Source organism: Nicrophorus vespilloides, unplaced genomic scaffold, assembly GCF_001412225.1.
Source record: "Nicrophorus vespilloides isolate i.1.1-1 unplaced genomic scaffold, Nicve_v1.0, whole genome shotgun sequence".
Classification (NCBI taxonomy): Eukaryota; Metazoa; Arthropoda; class Insecta; order Coleoptera; family Silphidae; genus Nicrophorus; species Nicrophorus vespilloides.
Genome location: NW_017097151.1, coordinates 172,904 through 191,354, shown reverse-complemented (window position 1 = coordinate 191,354; position 18,451 = coordinate 172,904). Strand labels below are relative to the sequence as shown.

Here is an 18,451-nt window from a genome sequence, read left to right as displayed (position 1 = left end):
CTGTATAGTTTTCTATATAGTCATTTTTATTTTGTTATAGTTATTATAAGTAATATTAAAGAAGTTTTTAAGTTTTGTTTTAAGACAGTTTATTTTGTACATTTTTATATTATTTGTGAAAATTCGAAAACACGGTTTTTATATAAACTGAAAATGACATTAATTGATTCTTTTTATTGAGTCAGCTATTTTATTGCATTATTAAGACGTTCGATCAGACGTCGAGAAATTCGTGGTTGTTAGTTCACAGAACATGAGCTAAACCAGGGTTTTTCAAAAGTTAATAAGTGTTCCGTGAAAACTAGGAATGAAATAATTACTAAATAATTAATTAATGTTTTTTCTCATTTATTAAAATTTTATTCAATATGATTTTATTAAGTATGATTAAATAATAAATTGTATTCACTAAGTAAAGAACATTATTAAATAAATTTCTTAAGAAATAAAGTTAAAATTTCAATATTTATTTGTTAAATAATATCACAAAATCAATTAGCCGTTTCGCAGGCATCTATCCAATCATTATAAACGTCTATAGGATCGAGAGCACGTTTATAGTCGTTTGGTAATCCTCCATGCAAACTCTGCACGATATTCTCGCCGTATTTCTTCCCTTGTCCCTAAAAAAAACGTAATTATTATTGATATTAATTCGCACATTTACAATCCAACAAACTAACATTTTCACTTCACAAGACTGCTCGTGATTGCAGAACGGACAATTAAATTCCTGATCGAGTGGTTCGATGGCCTTCTTCCTTGTCGGTGCTTGTCTTTTCGATTTTCTGCGACCCATATTTTATCAAAGTCTTCCAAAATAATAACAAATACTTATATGTAAACTTTTATTTAGTATTCTAAGATCAATGATTAGAACGTAAATAAAAATTCAGAGCGCAAGCATTAATTTTTGTTTGTTGCAATTACAATTCACAGCTAATTCGAAATGCCAATGGTAAAATGATTTTTGCAACTTTCACCTGGTCAGAATAACTTCTGCTTGTCTACAAATCGTACAGTTTGCTCTTGATTCTTCTTGCGATTACCAACTTCTACTAACTACCTGTACCAAAAACTAACCAGTTGCTTGGGGTGCTACTGTTGGTGGGGCGCATCGATTAAGAGCGCTCCTTATGTTCAATGTCCGAACTAGAGGGTCATAAATTTCACTAAATTTCCCGAAAATCCTCATTACTAAATAGAAAGTTTAACTATTACTATACTATATAATATTTTATTACCTTTGCACGATGGTTGAAAAAATTGAAACAGCTCATAACCTATTTAGTTTACGTACATAGTATGTATTTTTTCCTTAATTTTCACCTTAAAAGTTTTTTAACTGTTATTTTTATTTCCCGATATTCCCGGGAACTCAACTAAACTAGAATATCTGGAACTAGGTTGCCGAAAACAGTTTTTGTTAAGAAATGTATATAATTCAAAAACCGTTTTTTTAACCGGTGGACTTAAAATCTAAAATTGACATAAAATCGTCTATAACATAAAACGGGAAACAGCATAAGCTGTCGCGATTTTGATACTGCCGGGATTTCGAAATATACCCCAATTTTTATTTCTTCAATTAAACTTCTCCAAAAAGGAGCGTCAATTCTTCAGTAGCAAGAAAGTCATTTAGATAAATGACTGTTATTTGTTCATCAGCCAGTTCTGCACGAGTCTTGATAGAGAACGGACGTGTGTTTTATACTTATTCTTGGGGGTGGTGATGGAGATGGAAATAGAGATAGAGAGCTCGGACGGTTCGTCCTGCTGTTCCGAGCCCACGGGGGGCGTGTGGGAGCAGGGCAAGCGAAAGCGCGGCAGGCCGAAAAACAAAAACTTCGAAAATAAAAAACCATCACAAAAAAGTTCTCAAATCCTACGACGATGATACTTTTAAAACTCCAACGAAAATTACAAAAACTACATCTGCTCAGCCTTCGACTTCACAAACCACTAGAAATACCTAATACCTACGTGGTAAAAACCGCAACAAATATGACCAGGATCCAATGCTCTTCGCCATTGCCGCCGAGGTGTGCGGCATGCAATTCGGAAGACCATGCGGCTTGGTCCATGAAGTGTCCAAAGAGACCCACACAACCTATTCCTGGTATCCCAAATGCTAAAATCAAACCCACAAATAAGAAAATAGCAGAAATCCTCGAAGCCATCTCCAAGGATAGCAGGATCCACGGTGCGTTAACAATCCATGACTATATAATTAATACCTTTACGAACAAACTCAATAACCCTAAACATTCGGACCGTGCTTCACTAGTTCAAAAGCTAAAAAAACGATTTGTAAATGACTTCCACGTGGACACCCACGTGTGGTTCTCGGGAAACTATGTGTACATTTTTATGTTCGACCAGGACAATCCAGGTTATGAGTCGCCCACATTATCTACGCAGGGCACCTCCAAATCAATTCCCTTGAATGGATAGCAGCCTCCGTGTCTTATATTCCAACATAAATTCCTTTCATCCTAAATCCCACCTTATTAAATCCTATACAATTAAAAATAACATTTCCGGTTCCCTGTTTGTTGAAACCAAATCCCGTGTGCTTCCTTCCTTCAGAGATTGGCCTTCCCTACACTTTCCTTCTTCCATCCTCAACAACAATATCCGCGATGATTCTTTCGCTCTCGTTCATTCGTCATTCAAGCTGGGCAAAGCAAATCCCCCAGTCATAAATAATCCTGCCAACAATTTTACTATTCCCTTTCACAACTCCAAGATGCAGATATTCCTTGTTTACAGCCACCCCAACTCCAGCATTGATCACTCCATATTCCTCAAAGCCTCCCTTTTCGATCACGTCCTTATTGTTGGCGATTTCAACCTAAACAAGTCCAAGTCCCGACACCTCTCCCATTTCCTAGCTAATTCTAACTTCGTTCGTGTCCCTACCCCTCCAACATCAAGAACCTTGATGTTGTTCCTGATCTTTGTTCCGATCACCTGGCAATCCAATTTGACATCGATCTTCTGACTCCCCCTCTAAATAAATGTGATATGTCTATTGTTAACTCCAGTCTTCTCTCCTTCATTTCCCAAAATCCGGACCCTTCTCCAGAAATCATCTCCAAATTCCATTTACTTATGTCCTCCACGGTTATTCAGAACTCCCCCAAAATCAAAATAACACCTTACAACTACTCCCTTCCACCCTTCATCCTTCGATTATTAAAAAAGAAACGACAACTCTATAGACAAATAAAACAAACTGATGACAAAAATTTAAAAATTATTTTCAATGAACTAAATAAATCCATTCAAAAATTAGTTCAAGATTTTAAACAAGAAAAGTGGTTAAATGCTTGCTCCATAAGCGAAGAGTCGAGGGGTAAAAAGTATTGGGGGCAAATAAAAAACTTTCTAAATACAAAAATATCCAGTCATTATACCAATTAACTGACCCCAATACAAACATCACTCACTCAGAAGATGACAGCATTTGCAATGTCTTTGCGCAACATTTAAAAAAACAATTTGATTTTGACGAGGACACTACATTTTACCATAATAATCTTGTCCATATTATTGATTGGTACCAATCTTTTTTTTTCAATAACTTTGATGTCCCTCCTGAGTTCCTTATACAAGACCACGAATTCCTCGACATCCTGTCATCTTCTAAGAACTCTGCCCTCTGGTTATGACCATGTTACTAGGAAAATTTTAAAACTCCTTGATCCAGATGTCCACTACTTTATAGTTAAAATCTTTAACTTCTGTCTCGTCCGTCAATATATCCCTTGCAAGTGGAAGTCCGGTATAATTGTTTGTATCCCCTAAAGTGATAGTGACCTTTCTCTCCCTTTCGGTTACCGTCCAATAACACTCCTCCCCGTTATCGGCAAATCCTTCGAATCGGGATCTGTCTGGCATCGGGATCTTCTATAAACTTTTCCTTCTAAATCTCCCCCTTACCTCATCAGCATCATCAAAAACCTCCTAAATAATCGTTCCCTTCCCCCTCTGTCTCCTCTGTTATATAAGCTTTTTTGTTGTGATATGTATATATATATTTTATGTTAGAATTTATTTATGTATAGAATGTACTCTTTTTTCTTATATATTGTTGTTTGGCCAATAAATTATTATTTTTTAAATATAAATGAATTTTATTTAAAAAAAATATACTACTTTTTTTCATATACAATTAATAAAATTAATATTTAAACGAAATGTTACAAATTTTAAATAAAATAACTTATACAGAAACTACCAAAACTACCAAATTGTAACACGATTAAATCTTGTGCAATAGAATTATTGTATTCCTTCAATCTTCCTACAATTGATTAAATATAATAATTGAAGAATTTTTTTATTACAAAAACAATATAATTTAGGTTACCTTATATATCACAATATATTAATTAATGTCATCCAGATGTTGAATTGAAATAATATGTTTTAAAGTTTTTAAAATATGTTAATTTATTGTCAAATCTAACACAACATTTAATAGGATAAGTAGCGTATAAGTAGCGTATGAAAACCCTCCATTCTGACATATGCGTTAATATATTGATTGGGATTTTTTTTGTGGATTGTGGAAATATTTATACTTTTAAAAAGAAATTTTCTGTCATTAATCGAAGCTATACAAACTTTAAGTTCAAAAAGTGTTTGCAAGTAACGATACCAAATAGCAAATTTATGCTTTACTTTTGTAAATAAAATGGATAAATGGATGGACAATGTAAATAAAATGGATATTCTAAGCGACCGCATTTAATAATGTGAACAAGGATAGTTTACATTTAGCTGAAAAATCAGAAAATCAAATGATTCTATAAACGAATTGAATAAATTATTGAAAAATATATCTATAAAAATGTATGCAAGTTATTAAATTTGTATGCACTTTGTATTTAATATATTTCGAAATACTCTGAAATAATTCAAATTATTTTTTTTTATATGTTGAAATGTCATATGAAGAATAAACGTTATAACTCTTGTTATTATAATTGTTATAATTATTAAAATTACGTAATTTTTTTATGTCAAATGTTACGAAGTAGATTGCAACTTCGTATGCAAAAAAAAATATATTAAGAAATTTAAATAGGATTTGAGTTATATAAAAAACGTTACATGTTCAAAACTTGTAATTAAGTATCTTTTATTTGTCAAATGATAGGAAATAGATTGTCGCTTCGTATGCAAAAAGAAAATATTAAAAAAGTTAAATATTCCTCGATAATGTCAATTATTATATTCTTTTTAAATTTTAAAACAAACTAATTTATAATAATAAAGAAAAACGTCTTTATTGCATTATTATTATTATTGCTGTTAAATAATACATTCTTCTCATGTGTTTTAGCCGGTGGCAATCGCAAGCCCGACAACCGAAATCCCGACGTTCGAAATCCCGACTGTATCAAAATCTCCTCACTATCATTACTCTGGTGCGAGTTAAGTTGCATACTTCTAGTATAAGAGAAGGTTAGTGGCAGTTAGAGGAAAAAGAAAGTTGAATTAAGCACGTTGCTTAAAGGAACACAAAATCAAATTGTTGCTGGTTGTGAGTTTTTTAAATATAATTATTTAAAAAGTAATAATTTGCAAAAAGTAAGAGACCCAATTATTACTACCTATGCGCATGATTAACGGATTTACTCGCCTGTATCACCGCATGAGATCTATAATTTGTTTTCTTGTATCAGCTGTGTACGATTTGAAATCAAAACTTAAATTTTTGAGGTATGTTTATTTATTCTTTGATTATGGAAATGGTAGTAATCTATTTTATAACATTATTAATAATAATATTTATAGCTGAGAAACACAAAAGACAATAGGTTTCCTATTGAATAACTGAATAATGGATGGTGAATTGTTTCTAACTATGATTGTGAAGACTGAGTAAATTAAGTTTTGTATTGTAGATGTTGCTGAGAAAATTGAGTTGATTGACATTCAATTGGCAAAGGCAATCAGCAAAAGAGGAGAATTAAATAGACTTATAGCCAGGTTAAAGCAGGAAAAGGATGAATTGCAATCCAACTACAATTTGAAGAAAAGTTTGGACATTGATGATAACTGGACTAAAACGAATTTCCCCTGGTCAAAGGAGCTGCAGAACAATTTGGAAAAAACATTTCATTTAAAGTCATTCAGAAGTCAACAGATATGTGCAATAAATGCAACACTATCGAACAAAGATGTTCTGCTGCTGATGCCCACTGGTGGTGGAAAGACATTATGCTACCAATTGCCAGCATTGATTGGCAAAGGCATGACCCTGGTTATATCACCTCTGCTAGCCCTCATGGAAGATCAGTTGATCAAATTAAAGAAATTGGGTATAAACTCTATTTCCATGTCATCTGGAACTCCCAAGGAGATTAAGAATCAAGGTTTCCAGTACCTATCAAAAGGGGTTGGTAACCCAATAAAATTCATGTATGTCACTCCTGAATGGCTGGCGAAAAGTAAAAAGTTCATGTCCGGTTTGCAAAAGTTGCATGAGGCTAAAAAATTGGATAGGATAGCTATAGGTAAGATTGCTTCATATTGAATATAGTTTATTTTTAATTAATTAATGTATTTTGTGCAGATGAGGTCCATTGTTGTTCTCAATGGGGTCACGACTTTCGCCCTGATTACAAATACCTCGGTTTGCTGAAAGGTATGTTCAGCGATGTTCCTATTATTGGATTAACCGCGACTGCCACGACTTCGGTGCTATTAGATATACAGAATATGCTGGATATTCCTGGTTGCGCTATAATTCGCGCTCCATTCGATAGACCAAATTTAAAATTTAAGGTAGGTGAAAATATGTCATTACTTATGTTATTTAAAAAAATATATATATCACATTTAGGTCGTTGCTAAACCGGACAAATCTGAAGAATGTTTGAGCTTGCTGGAGAAGCTGCTAACTAAAAAGTATAAAGATGAATGCGGGATTATATACACAGCAACGATCAAGGATTGCGAGGAAGTAACAAAGGGTCTGATGGCGAGGGGTTTGAAGGTGAAGCATTACCATGCTGAGCTGCCGGATGAGAGGAGAACGAAGACACATAACAGTTGGTTGAAGGATGACGTTCGGGTTATTGTTGCAACGGTGGCATTCGGTATGGGCATTGATAAGGCTGACGTGAGATTCGTCGTACATTATTCCGTACCTAAGAGTATGGAAACGCTGTATCAGGAAAGCGGACGTGCTGGAAGGGACGGAAAGAACGCCGAATGCGTGGTGATGTTCAAGCTCTCTGATTACCTGAAGAACTCTGGTTACGCCAGGTCGAAGACTGAGATTAAGAACGCCCTCTCGGTATTAGAATATTGCCTGGATAAACGCAATTGTAGGCATTACTTAATAGGTCTGCACTTTGAGGAATCGAAAATCAAATCCTGCAACACGATGTGCGATAACTGTGATAACAAGTCCACTCTAGAAACGTACGATATTAAAGAAGCCTGCAGCGATGTGTACCAGATCTTGGAGCACGCCGCCATCGCCGAGAATAATTTGACTGCGAACAAGTTGATCGATCTCTGGATGAAACCTAAAATCAAGATAAAGAAGCCGAATATTAGCAAGGAGGAAGCGGAATATCTTGTCGGGCACTTAATACTGAAGGGATGCTTGAGGGAAGAGAAAAGTTACACGCCTTACTCGGTGAATTGTTACCTGAGGAAGAGTCACTCCACGTCGCAAATTGAAGTTGTCCTAAATGCAAGCGCATCTCTTGACAATTACCTCAAGCGAAAGCGGAAAGTCATCGAGATCGATGACTCTGAAGATGAGACCAATTCCAAATCGAAGTCGAAGAAAAGCAAATAATTATAATTATTTTGTTTGAAATTTAAGATCTGCACTTGTTTTAAAGACATTGTATTATGTAATCTAATATTTATTCTTCTTGTGTCAAACTGACGCCATTTCTGGAAAGTAACTAGTCGTTATTTCTGTAGCTCTGATGACAAGTTAATATTTCTTATCGTTTTTTTTTGTTATTTTGTTCTTTGTAAATAGATGTACATAATTACATTAAAATGAACAATTCTTATGAATATTAAGTTTCTTTGAAATTACACATAAATCCTAATGCAAGAAAATTAAATTATTTTCCACATGTATGTCAATTTTATGACATCTGAAACAAATGATAATTTTGTGAATAAATAATTTAACCAACACAAATATCAAGTAAAATTATTTTGATCAAGTACAAAATAATAACTTAATTATTAAAATTGTCTACAACTAAATTAATAAAAACTTTTAGTACTTTCTGAAATTTACGAACATCTGTAAACGTTATAATTGGGTATAAAATCACTTCGACAAATATTTATAATAGTCAATATTTTTTTTATTATGTATATATATAAGATGTACATATTTACATTAAAATGAAGAATTGTAATAATTATTACGGTCGTTTCTTTCACATTACACACGTATATCCTGTTTCATAAGTATGACAGAGAAGTAGAAACAAACTTAAAAAATAAACAAACAGAAAGTAATAAGAAACAAAAAAATATTTAGGATACGGTGTTTTACTTTAAACAAGCAGCAGCTGCACAATCGATTCGATTTAATTAATATTTTTTTGTATGCATGCTTCCGTCGTTGCACACGCGCATCATTTTCAAGCTACAAATGTCGTATTTACTTGCATCACTATTTCAAAACAACAGAAAATAATAATATAGTAAAAAATAATGATAAAAATATATAATAAAGAATCAACTTAATTACTAAAAACTGAAAATAATAATGTTATTTACAGAACAAGAAGTTGTATTTGGGAGAAAAAATGTGTAGAGTTAAATAATTTCCTTCAAAAGAATACAATTAAAATATATATATATATGTGCATATATATATTTTGTTTAATCACAGTGGGGGCCATATGTTCTCCTTTAAATACATATATATATATGTATGCATGCATGGGATTGTTTCTATTATAAAAATAAAATAAAATTAGCATTGTCCTTTCATCATCGTTCACAGGTGACACTATTTGTGTGTGTGTGTATGTTACAAAAGAATCTTCTGTTTTAATCACTAAATTTTGGCAAAATTTAAACAATGAAATATAAGTAAATAAATGCAAAATAATAAGTTAATATAAATTAAATAATATTTATCTTATATAAATATATATATACATATATGTATGTGTTGATGGGCAGAAGAAAAATAAAAAGAATTAAATGAATACCCTGTGTTCTTTTCTGTTCATCTTCTGTAGTTTGCTCGCAATTGGGTATAATTAAACTGTCATCTCCACAAACATATGTATATCTATAAGTATATAAATAAACTGATGGTGATTTGTTTGTTCCGGAGAAGATCAAAAATCATCCGCGTTAAACATGAATGCAACGCTTCCACATCAATTATAAAAAGTCAATTGTTGCAGCGCGTTTCGCGCGCCTTTTACCTTTTACACGCTCTCCGCAAAAGAGAATGTCCTATGTACAGATCTCGTGTTGTATGTACAGTTGAAGCCGGCTTCTAGAAACTACAAGAAACGTCACACAATATCACTGGGCTTCGATTGGTGGTTATCGTCGCGCTCTTTGAAGAAGCCCTTCTCCGTTTTGCACTCACGTATGGTGACGGTCTTCAGATTAACAGTCACGTCCGTTATGAAGACTTGATCGGCAACGGGGTTTCGGGCGAGCCAGTAGTCGGAACCGGGACTCGTAAGCGCGACCGGAGGTGGATGTGACACCTCCTCCGCCTCCGTCTTGTGGATGTTATTATTATGACCGTTCACAGTGACGTGCTTATTGTTGAGAACGGCTTCGGGGTGGGACTGTTGATGCTGCTGCTGGTTCTGCGGTCGAAGAACAGGCGGGGCTGGGGTGGACGTAGGCGCGGGTGCAGTGGAGATTGCCTGCGAAGCTGCTGCCGCCGACTGGTTATCGTCAGTACGTGACGCAACCGGCTTTGGGGATGCAGGTTCCAAGGTGGAGGTGTGTGGTAGAGCAGGATCTATTTGGCTGGGTCTTTTATCAGCGCTCCTTGGCGCCGTTGCCGTGAGGACGGCAGCGCTCGATGCCGACGGTATACCGGAGGAGGCTTCATCCTCTTTCTTGCCGTTCGTGCGGGCGCTGCTTGGCAACGACAGAGGCTTCGTTTTTTGTACTTTCGCAGGTGGTGGACTCGGACTTGTAGGACTGCTCGTCGTGATCGTCACTCCGATCTTGCCCGACTCCTTCGACAACACCTCTGCTTTTCGTTTTGTGCCCACGGGATCTTCGGATATGAGTCTGCTAAGGATTGGTCTGTCCTCGCTGCTCGAACTGCTGGTATTCTCGATGTCGATGGCTGTCGCTGGAGTCAACGTCGGTGGACTCGTCTCTTCCTCCGCGGACGCCCGCGTCTCGTCATCCTCGATGGGTGCTGCGTCCAATTTTGGTATTGACTTCACGCTCGAGCTCTCGTCCTGGCTCTCCTCTTCGCTGTTCCTCAACTCTTCTTCGGCACCGATGGCCTGGATTCTGTCGAGCGTCTTACCGGCATTCTTCTTCGGACCTCGTTTACCAGGTGTATTTTCTTTATGCAGCGACCGTTCGTACAGATCAATCAAACGAGAATCCAGAATATTCACTTCTGGTTCCCACGTGTTGTGCCTGTTGCTCCAACCTTTCCATTTTACGTAATACTCCACTATTCCCTATAAAGAAACAAATAACAAATATAATAAACCATTTACAAATAGTCACAATATTATAAAATAATAATATGATGTAATGCAGAATAGTAGAGTCTAATAAATAACGTAGATCACATAGTACATTTTATGTAATACACCACTATTCCCTATAAAGAAACAAATAACAAATATAATAAATCATTTACAAAGTAGACACAATATTATAAAATAATAATATGATGTAATGCAGAATAGTAGAGTCTAATAAATATAAGGGCAGAAAGACCTAAAGTCTATACTCCTTTGTAGGAGTTGATGTTTTTTCTTCGATTATTTTTTATGCGACTGTTACAACAAACATTATTACAATATTATATTGAATTAAAACATTTTTTACTTAAGATGTAGTAATAAAACTTAGATAAGTCTTCATAGAAGAGTATAAAACTATTATTTAAAAAAGTCAACAGTTCATTAATTCATCTTGTATTTATAAAAATCCAAGTGAAATTTTGATTACAAGTGACCCAAACAAAAATAATTTTCTTACAATGATCAACTTTAGAAAGAAATTGAAATACATTTTTGTGGAGGTATGAAAAATGTTAACTCTTCGTCCCAAATTATATAATAATTACCACATTTTGATAGAAATAATAAGACTTACTATCGAGAATTCACTGTATTGTCTGTATTTTTACAAATACTATAGTTTACTAGTAAATAAATAATAATATAATTATGTAAATCATTTTGTTAGATAATATTTCAACTAATCCTGAATGTTTTAAATGTTAAAATCTAAACGTACAAAAAATTATAATTGAAATACTGAAATCTGTCAAATAAATTAGTAAAAGAAAGCTGTAAACTATCCCCCGCAATTAATTTTTCACAAACATCATATATAATAAGTAATTGTCCAAAATTTTATTAATTGCAGGTAATATGTATTGCAATAGTTACACGATTATTTTAGTAAACAAAATCAGCATATGTATTGAGCTAAATGGTCTGTCTGCAACTATTTTAATTTATTTAAAAACAGAAGGCTGTGAAAATAATAATAACAGTAAAGCTTTCAGATTAAACAACTGAAAACTACATGTATTAATTCAAGCAACAACTGTTTGTTTTCAATAGAAATGTTTTAAAAGTAGTGCACAAAATACAGAAAAGTTTCAGAAATTGCTGAAGTTGTTACACAATTGTTGCTCTTCAGATTTGTCAGTTTAAACAACAGTAGGTATTAATTGAGTGCATGTATCAAGTAACAACTTATTGTTTTAGAAAAATGTATTTGGCTGCAGTTTGAAATGTAGTATGAACGATTGGCAGACAGGTTATGTTGTGCAAGGGATTTAGTTGATGGATGAGGTTATCTGAAGGAAGCGTCCAGACGGATATTCTTGATGCACAATTGTATATATGGAAATTGGTAGATGCAAAGTAACTGATGGAAAACATACCTTTCTGATCCGTTTCTTGATGATCTTCTCGGCGGCATAAACATGATCACCTAACTCCATTGTTGTTGTTGTCCCGTGCCCGTGTATGTATGTATGTGTTTTGGTTCTCGCTGTCGTCTCTACTCTTCTTCGGCAGGCAACTGTTTAAAATGGGAATCAATTCGCAACGGAGCCACCTATGCAAATAGGAGGTGCATTAAGTGATGATCTCCACGCACTTTTCGCACACATATTTCTCGCGCTTCCAGCTCATTAAAACTCAACAAAAACTGGCGCTATATGCACTGGCCTTCATATTTAATTCTTCACCTCGCAGCTCTTTTCCCCACTTTCACCAGTGTTGCCAAATTTTATACAAACCATAACCAACTCTACCATCCGCTACATTATCAACTATAACAACAACGAAACCCAAGTTATTTTAAACACAACATGAATGAAACATTTCTCAATAACAATTTAGTAAAATACAACGTATATTTATTTCGAACCATCTGGCAACAGAACAAAACTGTTAAATTGTATATAAAGTTGCCTACAAATACTGAAGCGCAAATAATAAAACGTAAACTCATACTAAATAAACTTTAATTAACAAATTGCTTAATTTGTTGAACAATATTCATGAATTTACTGCCCTTGAACAGGACGACCTTTCTGTAGGGAATCATTTCAACATCGTCCTCCTTCCATTTTCCAGCAACCGAAGTATCCGACTCGTTCTCCACGCTGAACTCGAATTGAATACTGGCCTCGTTTACGAATATTTCTTCTTCGGCGTTTGCATAAACGAAATCATCTGAAATCGCGCATTATTAAAAAAACGAACTTTATTGTAATTGCAAAAAAAATAGTACCGCCTCCTCCCTTCGGTTTATGCATCTTGCACACCACCAAGAAATAGTCAAAATCGTAAGAATCATCCTTCCTCTTATACCGATCCAATTCTGCCATTAACGAAGTAAGCAAAGGATCCGATATCTTGGGAGGAATATTCAAGAACCTCTCGTTCACGAGAAAACCGACCTTCGAGTTAGCCATAATTTCCTTAACTTGATCCTGCGTATTTTTATCAGAATGCTGCATTGCCTGACTAATAACCACAGTATTCATTTGTTTTACACAAGTTGATTCCTATAAATATACAATTATTATATGCAAATTACATTTAAAAAGAAAAATATACCTTGTGTTTATACATATTTATAATTGATGTGATACCAAACACCTCTAAAGCGCCTCCATTCATTTCATCATCCTCATCGTCTTCATCATCATCACAGAAGCTTTGCTTCAAAACGCTCCCGATACCAGCTTGAGCAATGAGCATATCACTCATCTGAGATAAATCAATGTGTGCTTTTAGGAACAACTGCTGCAGCAACTTCTTAATACCATGGAAATCTTCTCCTTCTGGATTCCTTCCCTCAAAATCAGCCTGGATTTCCTATCAGAAAGAAATTAATTTGTAACAAAATCAAATTAATATATAAAAGTATATATTACTTGTTGTCCAGTGTATTCCTCTGATCCACTGTCGTCATCAGATGAGGCAACATTCTCGTCGTTCTCCTGGAGTGCCTTTTTCTTTGGTGGTCCTGCCATTGTCGCAATTAAATCAGATTGAATCCCGATGCAATAAACCACATGTGATGAAAACACTGTTTCTTATAGGTTATGCGCATCGCACAACTAATAAACATTGAGTGTACGCAACCAATAACACCGCAATTTTAAATTTAAACTTTCCTAACATTTTCAAATAATATTTATTTCTACTCTTAGAATTTAAACAGCTTGAAAATAAGTTAAATTTATTTTGTAATTTATAACTGAACTACATAAATATCGATTATTTTTTATAGTGCAACATCGAGCATGTCTTAAAGTCGTAATTACTGTTACTTAAATTGTGCGTTCTTTTTATGGCCAGGATTTGCATACACTCTTGAATCATTGACATACTTTGCAAGACGTTTTACTAGACAGATTAAAACCACATAACGGTTTTTACTAAGTTCGATGAGCGGTTGATGGTTTATAAATCAAGTATTGAGCCCATTATCGTTTGCTAACAATTGAAACTCGGATGAAACTTGATAGCAAAAATTAACTTTACACTGCATTTATTTAACTTTTATAACTCCTGTTTGATAATGTATAAACTTTGCAAAATTTAATTGCCTAAAATTTGTGCACCAATTTAAATACTAAATCAATTTTATTCCAAAAAATAATTACGATTTGAACATAAAGTAACTATTATAGAATTAGTTGAAATGAAAATCAATAAATCAACTTTTGGCCATCTTTCCAATCGAATTGCTATGAGTAAGAGCGAGGGAATAGCAACATCTTCCGGTCGACCAATCAATATTTGTTTCTACATTTTTGTCCGTCCGTAACATCTAATTACATATTCACAACAAAGCGAGCGACAGAAGTGGAGGAGGAGCAGTTACCGTTTTAAAAATAAATGAAGAATTCAGGCAACGCTACAAATCGCAATCGGTAGTCGTTCTGATTGGAGCGGATGAAGAGAGATGTGGACTCCAGGATTTTATTTTACCTGTTGCATTGGTGAGGAGGATATATGGATGGACACATAATAAAGGTTTGAATTTAATTGATATTTGTTAATTTAGTGGTGCTTTGCGGAGCGCAGTTTGCCCATTTGCCAAAGCCGGGAGCTATCATCAAAGATGAACTTCTGCTGCACAACGCATCCATAGCAAATAGGACTAATAGGGATTGTCCTTGGAGGCCAGCCGATGCAAGAGCTGTATGTCCGGATGCTGATATTTCGTTCATATTGTACAATGCGGAAGGAAAGAAGCAGACCGTGGATCCGAAGCAAAGCGATTGGTTAAGACAAACTGGTTATTACGATTCCAATAAGGAGGATATCCTTTTGATACACGGTTACGCAGGTGGTGATGACACCCTTCCAATTGTCGTTTTAAGGGATGGTAACTATAAGCAATACTCGTCGTTAGTAAGTTTATTTAAAACGTGTGTTTACAGCGTACATTAAGAATGGTAGTTACAACGTGTGGATGGTGGATTGGGGTGCTTTGAGCCAACCCCCTTGCTATCCAGCGGCTGTACATAATATTAAAGCGGTAGCCCGATGCACGGGAAGTCTTCTGATGTCTTTGCGAAGCGCCGGTATGCGCACCGATAAATTAACATGCGTGGGACATTCTCTTGGTGGGTAGAGCGGAGGCCGGAAATCGGTACCGTTGTAAGCGTTATAATTGACCTGCGAATGCCCTTTCAGGTGCTCACACGTGCGGACTGATCGCAAAGAACGTTCAGTTCCGGTTGCACAGGATCGTAGGCCTGGATCCGGCCAGACCGTTGATTCCTGCAGGCAGCAGGTTGAATAGTGGACACGCAAACGCCGTCCATGTCATCCACACGAATGCTGGTCATTACGGAGAAGCCGGAAGATCGGGTCACGCTGATTTCTGCATAAACGGAGGGCGCGTACAACCGTTCTGCGAGAACGTCGGATGTGAGTCAGGATATCCTATTTCCTAATGCATCTACTGATTTTTACTTTTGTTGTTTTACTCCGCAGTCGATGAACAGCTTTGTAGTCACGTGTGGTCCATCTGCTACATGGCCGAAAGTCTGCATCCGGAGCTGGCGAGGAAAGCTGAGCCCTGCTCTAGGCGCTGTCCGACGGGACCAAGACCCGGACATCGGATAGGAATACCGGCGCTTTTAGGGCAAAACACACCGTTGACGTAAGGATAATTATATTTTTCATTCTCTCAAAATTGCATTCATTAATTACCCCAGCACTTCCGGTTCATATTGCGTTTACACCGATGAACAACCGTATTGTCCGAAGACACCGGAAGGACCAGGAGATCCGAGATGCTGCCTGGTTCGCGTTCCACCAGACGGAACAACTTCGAACTAACTCAGTCGTCGTTTATTATTTATTTATATTATACTTATTTAAAATAGACTTAAACTTCAAATTAGTGCGAAATATATATTTATTGAACCAACTATTTGCAATATTTTTTTTGTTACCGATAAAAACAAAAATGTCAACAAGAACATTGAACTTGTTGGACTTTGTCTTTAGACTTTGTGTGTTCCACTTTGTTGATTATTACTTCTGAGATTCGATTACGGATCCCACATTTTCAACTTTCTTTAATTTTATGTTTCTTCAGAAAAAAAAAACACTTATAAACTTGATTAGTATAACATAGGCCAAAGAAAACCGAAATTCGAACTGATAAAAAGATCATTGGCAATACAACAGATTAATGGTACTTCAAAGATCTAAATATTGTCATATTAATACAGACAGATTCCCGTGGGCCACAGAAATTGCATACAAGGCCGCATGCGGCCCGCGGGCCGACGGTTGTCGACCCCTGATCTAAGACAACAGTTTATTGAGCGTGACGTGAATGACAACTTTCGAGTTATCATTAAAATAAAAAGAGGGGCGTATAATAAACATCCAAGTTATATTAAATTAATTATTTATGTTTTCAACGATTTCATAATTTATACCAGAAATAATCAGTTGTTTATAACGTATGGAACTTCCGGCATCGTCTTTAAATAGAATATACCGCGCGCCTTCCGATCCAAATGATCGCCCATGTAAACCGGATTCACCATTTGGCATCCTCTGGAGAAGTCGTCTAGTGAGTTGCATTTGTAAGAAGCAAATTTGACGTTGGTATCGATGCTCTCTTTAAAGTACTGCCAGCTTTTACCGTGACTGCAAGCTGCTGTAAACTGCAAGAACACAATTAAATTTAATGAATACGTTTGAAACATTTAAATTACATCCGTGATGCCGTTGCATCCTGGTTGTGACATTACGCCACCGTTAGGGTAAAAATCGGCATGTCCAATGGCGTCCATCAAGCCGAAAGTACCGGCTGCAGTATGAATGACGTCCACGAATTTGGCTTGATGATAGGACAGTCGTCCGTTGGACAATTGGATCATGCCAAAAGAAGGAAACGCCGGATCCAGGCCTGAAGTTTAATTTCAAATATAAATGAATGTTTTTATATTAATGAATATTTGCAGGCAGAGACCTGTAATTCTTGAAACGTTCACGCTTGAGTATTCACCAGCAAAACCGGAAATATGCGCACCCAAACTGTGACCGATCAAATGAATATCGTTTGCATCCGCTCCGTGGGTTATCAATAAATCAATTAAACTTGCAAAGTATTCTCCGACCTGCCTAGTGCTTGTTGCAGGTATGAAATATATAAGATTTCCTGAGATTTTGCTCCAGTCGACCACGAAGATATTGTAATCGTACAGTTCGAGGTATTTGTCTTTGATTTCCTGACAGGTATCGGAGTAGCCGCTGGATTGGAACCCATGTATAACAAACTTTGTGCTTCGAGTTGGAGCGAAGTGAGATTTCTTCAGGACTTCGTAAGAGTTGATTATTAGCTCGCCTTCCTTCGGGCCTTCCCTCGTATATAAAATGAATTTAACATCATCCTGCAAGTTGTGAACCGGTGCCTTTTCATCATCGAAATTATAGTCTTGAAGATCTTGGAAACCACGTAACAAGCTACCTAAAAACGAAATCAATTGCAAATGCGTTACGACTTAATAAAGTTATACCGGATGCGCGGTGCGCAGCTATGGCTACGATCAAATTCACCACTAGTTGCATTTTCGTTTGTCCAGATTGCTACAAAATTAGCAAGTTTTATATATACATATTATCTATCGTTATCTAATTCGACGACGAAGCATAAATATTTATATATCGACCTTAATAAAGTAACATTTACTCACGCTTAATTATGATTAATAATTAACCTGAGCTTAATTTCGAGTACAGAAGAATATGCAAAGCAAAAGTGAAGCCACCAACTCGTATGTAGCTTTGTTTAGGACCTATTAATGTGTTGCATGTGTGCTATCTTAAACATATGCAACATATATTATTCTAATAGTTTACGGCATAATTGCAGGAATCTAATCCCATTTCCTGTGGATTAGTAACTGGCGTTTGGTTTTCGCCCATTTCGTTATAACCGAATAAAGAAATGTTGGGATTCGCGAGCGATGAATCGATTCGCGGCAGGCAGCATTACGTAATCAAGTTATATTTGGATGTGGCCTGTGTTTCTTGGAAAATCCTTTGGGAATGGCGCTTAATTTTTTTGTAATTATAGCAATTATCGCGTAAATAACGCACTTAGCGGTATTCATGGCATGATTTTAGGCAACCTTTACAGCAATCGACGTTAATATTTGTAAACGCGCCAATGGGTTGAATCTAGAAGAGGATAGCAAGTAGGATAG

General features: G+C 35.7%; 5 protein-coding genes and 1 pseudogene across 6 annotated transcripts; 2 read left to right on the top strand and 4 right to left on the bottom strand.

Annotated features, from left to right (window-relative positions):
* Positions 1–491: 491 nt before the first annotated feature.
* LOC108559127 lies at positions 492–799 on the bottom strand (annotated as a pseudogene).
* Positions 800–5,477: 4,678 nt separating this feature from the next.
* On the top strand, positions 5,478–7,963 carry LOC108559116 (putative ATP-dependent DNA helicase Q1). Of its 2 annotated transcripts, none has more exons than XM_017916262.1 (5): positions 5,478–5,733; positions 5,809–5,861; positions 5,919–6,530; positions 6,590–6,801; positions 6,860–7,963. In XM_017916262.1, the coding sequence occupies exons 2-5, from the start codon at positions 5,855–5,857 to the stop codon at positions 7,826–7,828; spliced, it is 1,800 nt and encodes a 599-aa protein (XP_017771751.1). In that variant the 5' UTR covers positions 5,478–5,733; positions 5,809–5,854; the 3' UTR covers positions 7,829–7,963. The 2 variants fall into 2 exon arrangements, with proteins under 2 accessions (XP_017771751.1, XP_017771752.1); XM_017916263.1 differs by having other exon boundaries at positions 5,500–5,554.
* Positions 7,964–9,157: 1,194 nt separating this feature from the next.
* On the bottom strand, positions 9,158–12,453 carry LOC108559179 (polycomb group protein Pc). The gene is made up of 2 exons (XM_017916351.1): positions 12,134–12,453; positions 9,158–10,685 (listed from the first exon to the last, which is right to left on the bottom strand). The coding sequence occupies exons 1-2, from the start codon at positions 12,191–12,193 to the stop codon at positions 9,537–9,539; spliced, it is 1,209 nt and encodes a 402-aa protein (XP_017771840.1). The 5' UTR covers positions 12,194–12,453; the 3' UTR covers positions 9,158–9,536.
* A 251-nt stretch (positions 12,454–12,704) lies between these two features.
* Positions 12,705–13,839, bottom strand: LOC108559124 (protein BCCIP homolog). Its single transcript, XM_017916269.1, has 4 exons — positions 13,640–13,839; positions 13,320–13,580; positions 12,991–13,267; positions 12,705–12,932 (listed from the first exon to the last, which is right to left on the bottom strand). Exons 1-4 carry the CDS (start codon positions 13,736–13,738, stop codon positions 12,721–12,723), a joined length of 849 nt encoding a protein of 282 aa, XP_017771758.1. The 5' UTR covers positions 13,739–13,839; the 3' UTR covers positions 12,705–12,720.
* A 1,065-nt stretch (positions 13,840–14,904) lies between these two features.
* LOC108559114 (phospholipase A1 member A-like) lies at positions 14,905–16,069 on the top strand. Its single transcript, XM_017916258.1, has 6 exons — positions 14,905–14,919; positions 14,970–15,102; positions 15,158–15,343; positions 15,414–15,650; positions 15,717–15,885; positions 15,941–16,069. Exons 1-6 carry the CDS (start codon positions 14,905–14,907, stop codon positions 16,062–16,064), a joined length of 864 nt encoding a protein of 287 aa, XP_017771747.1. The 3' UTR covers positions 16,065–16,069.
* A 615-nt stretch (positions 16,070–16,684) lies between these two features.
* On the bottom strand, positions 16,685–18,227 carry LOC108559113 (lipase member H-A-like). The gene is made up of 5 exons (XM_017916257.1): positions 17,963–18,227; positions 17,762–17,831; positions 17,215–17,712; positions 16,958–17,151; positions 16,685–16,906 (listed from the first exon to the last, which is right to left on the bottom strand). Exons 2-5 carry the CDS (start codon positions 17,811–17,813, stop codon positions 16,685–16,687), a joined length of 966 nt encoding a protein of 321 aa, XP_017771746.1. The 5' UTR covers positions 17,814–17,831; positions 17,963–18,227.
* Between the last annotated feature and the right edge of the window lie 224 nt (positions 18,228–18,451).

Excerpts from the sequence above, each read along its gene's own strand:
- LOC108559116 (XM_017916262.1), top strand. Across the intron at positions 6,531-6,589 it reads ATTGGATAGGATAGCTATAG|ATGAGGTCCATTGTTGTTCT; the intron begins GTAAGATTGCTT and ends TATTTTGTGCAG. Across the intron at positions 6,802-6,859 it reads GACCAAATTTAAAATTTAAG|GTCGTTGCTAAACCGGACAA; the intron begins GTAGGTGAAAAT and ends TATCACATTTAG.
- LOC108559179 (XM_017916351.1), bottom strand. The coding sequence starts at position 12,193 with ATGGAGTTAGGTGATCATGTTTATGCCGCCGAGAAGATCATCAAGAAA. Across the intron at positions 10,686-12,133 it reads TCAAGAAACGGATCAGAAAG|GGAATAGTGGAGTATTACGT; the intron begins GTATGTTTTCCA and ends GTTTCTTTATAG.
- LOC108559124 (XM_017916269.1), bottom strand. The coding sequence starts at position 13,738 with ATGGCAGGACCACCAAAGAAAAAGGCACTCCAGGAGAACGACGAGAAT. Across the intron at positions 13,581-13,639 it reads AGGAATACACTGGACAACAA|GAAATCCAGGCTGATTTTGA; the intron begins GTAATATATACT and ends TCTTTCTGATAG. Across the intron at positions 13,268-13,319 it reads TAAATATGTATAAACACAAG|GAATCAACTTGTGTAAAACA; the intron begins GTATATTTTTCT and ends GTATATTTATAG.
- LOC108559114 (XM_017916258.1), top strand. Across the intron at positions 15,103-15,157 it reads AATTGTCGTTTTAAGGGATG|CGTACATTAAGAATGGTAGT; the intron begins GTAACTATAAGC and ends GTGTGTTTACAG. Across the intron at positions 15,651-15,716 it reads GTTCTGCGAGAACGTCGGAT|TCGATGAACAGCTTTGTAGT; the intron begins GTGAGTCAGGAT and ends TTTACTCCGCAG.
- LOC108559113 (XM_017916257.1), bottom strand. The coding sequence starts at position 17,813 with ATGCAACTAGTGGTGAATTTGATCGTAGCCATAGCTGCGCACCGCGCA. Across the intron at positions 17,713-17,761 it reads AGCTGCGCACCGCGCATCCG|GTAGCTTGTTACGTGGTTTC; the intron begins GTATAACTTTAT and ends TTTCGTTTTTAG. Across the intron at positions 16,907-16,957 it reads GATGCAACGGCATCACGGAT|TTTACAGCAGCTTGCAGTCA; the intron begins GTAATTTAAATG and ends GTGTTCTTGCAG.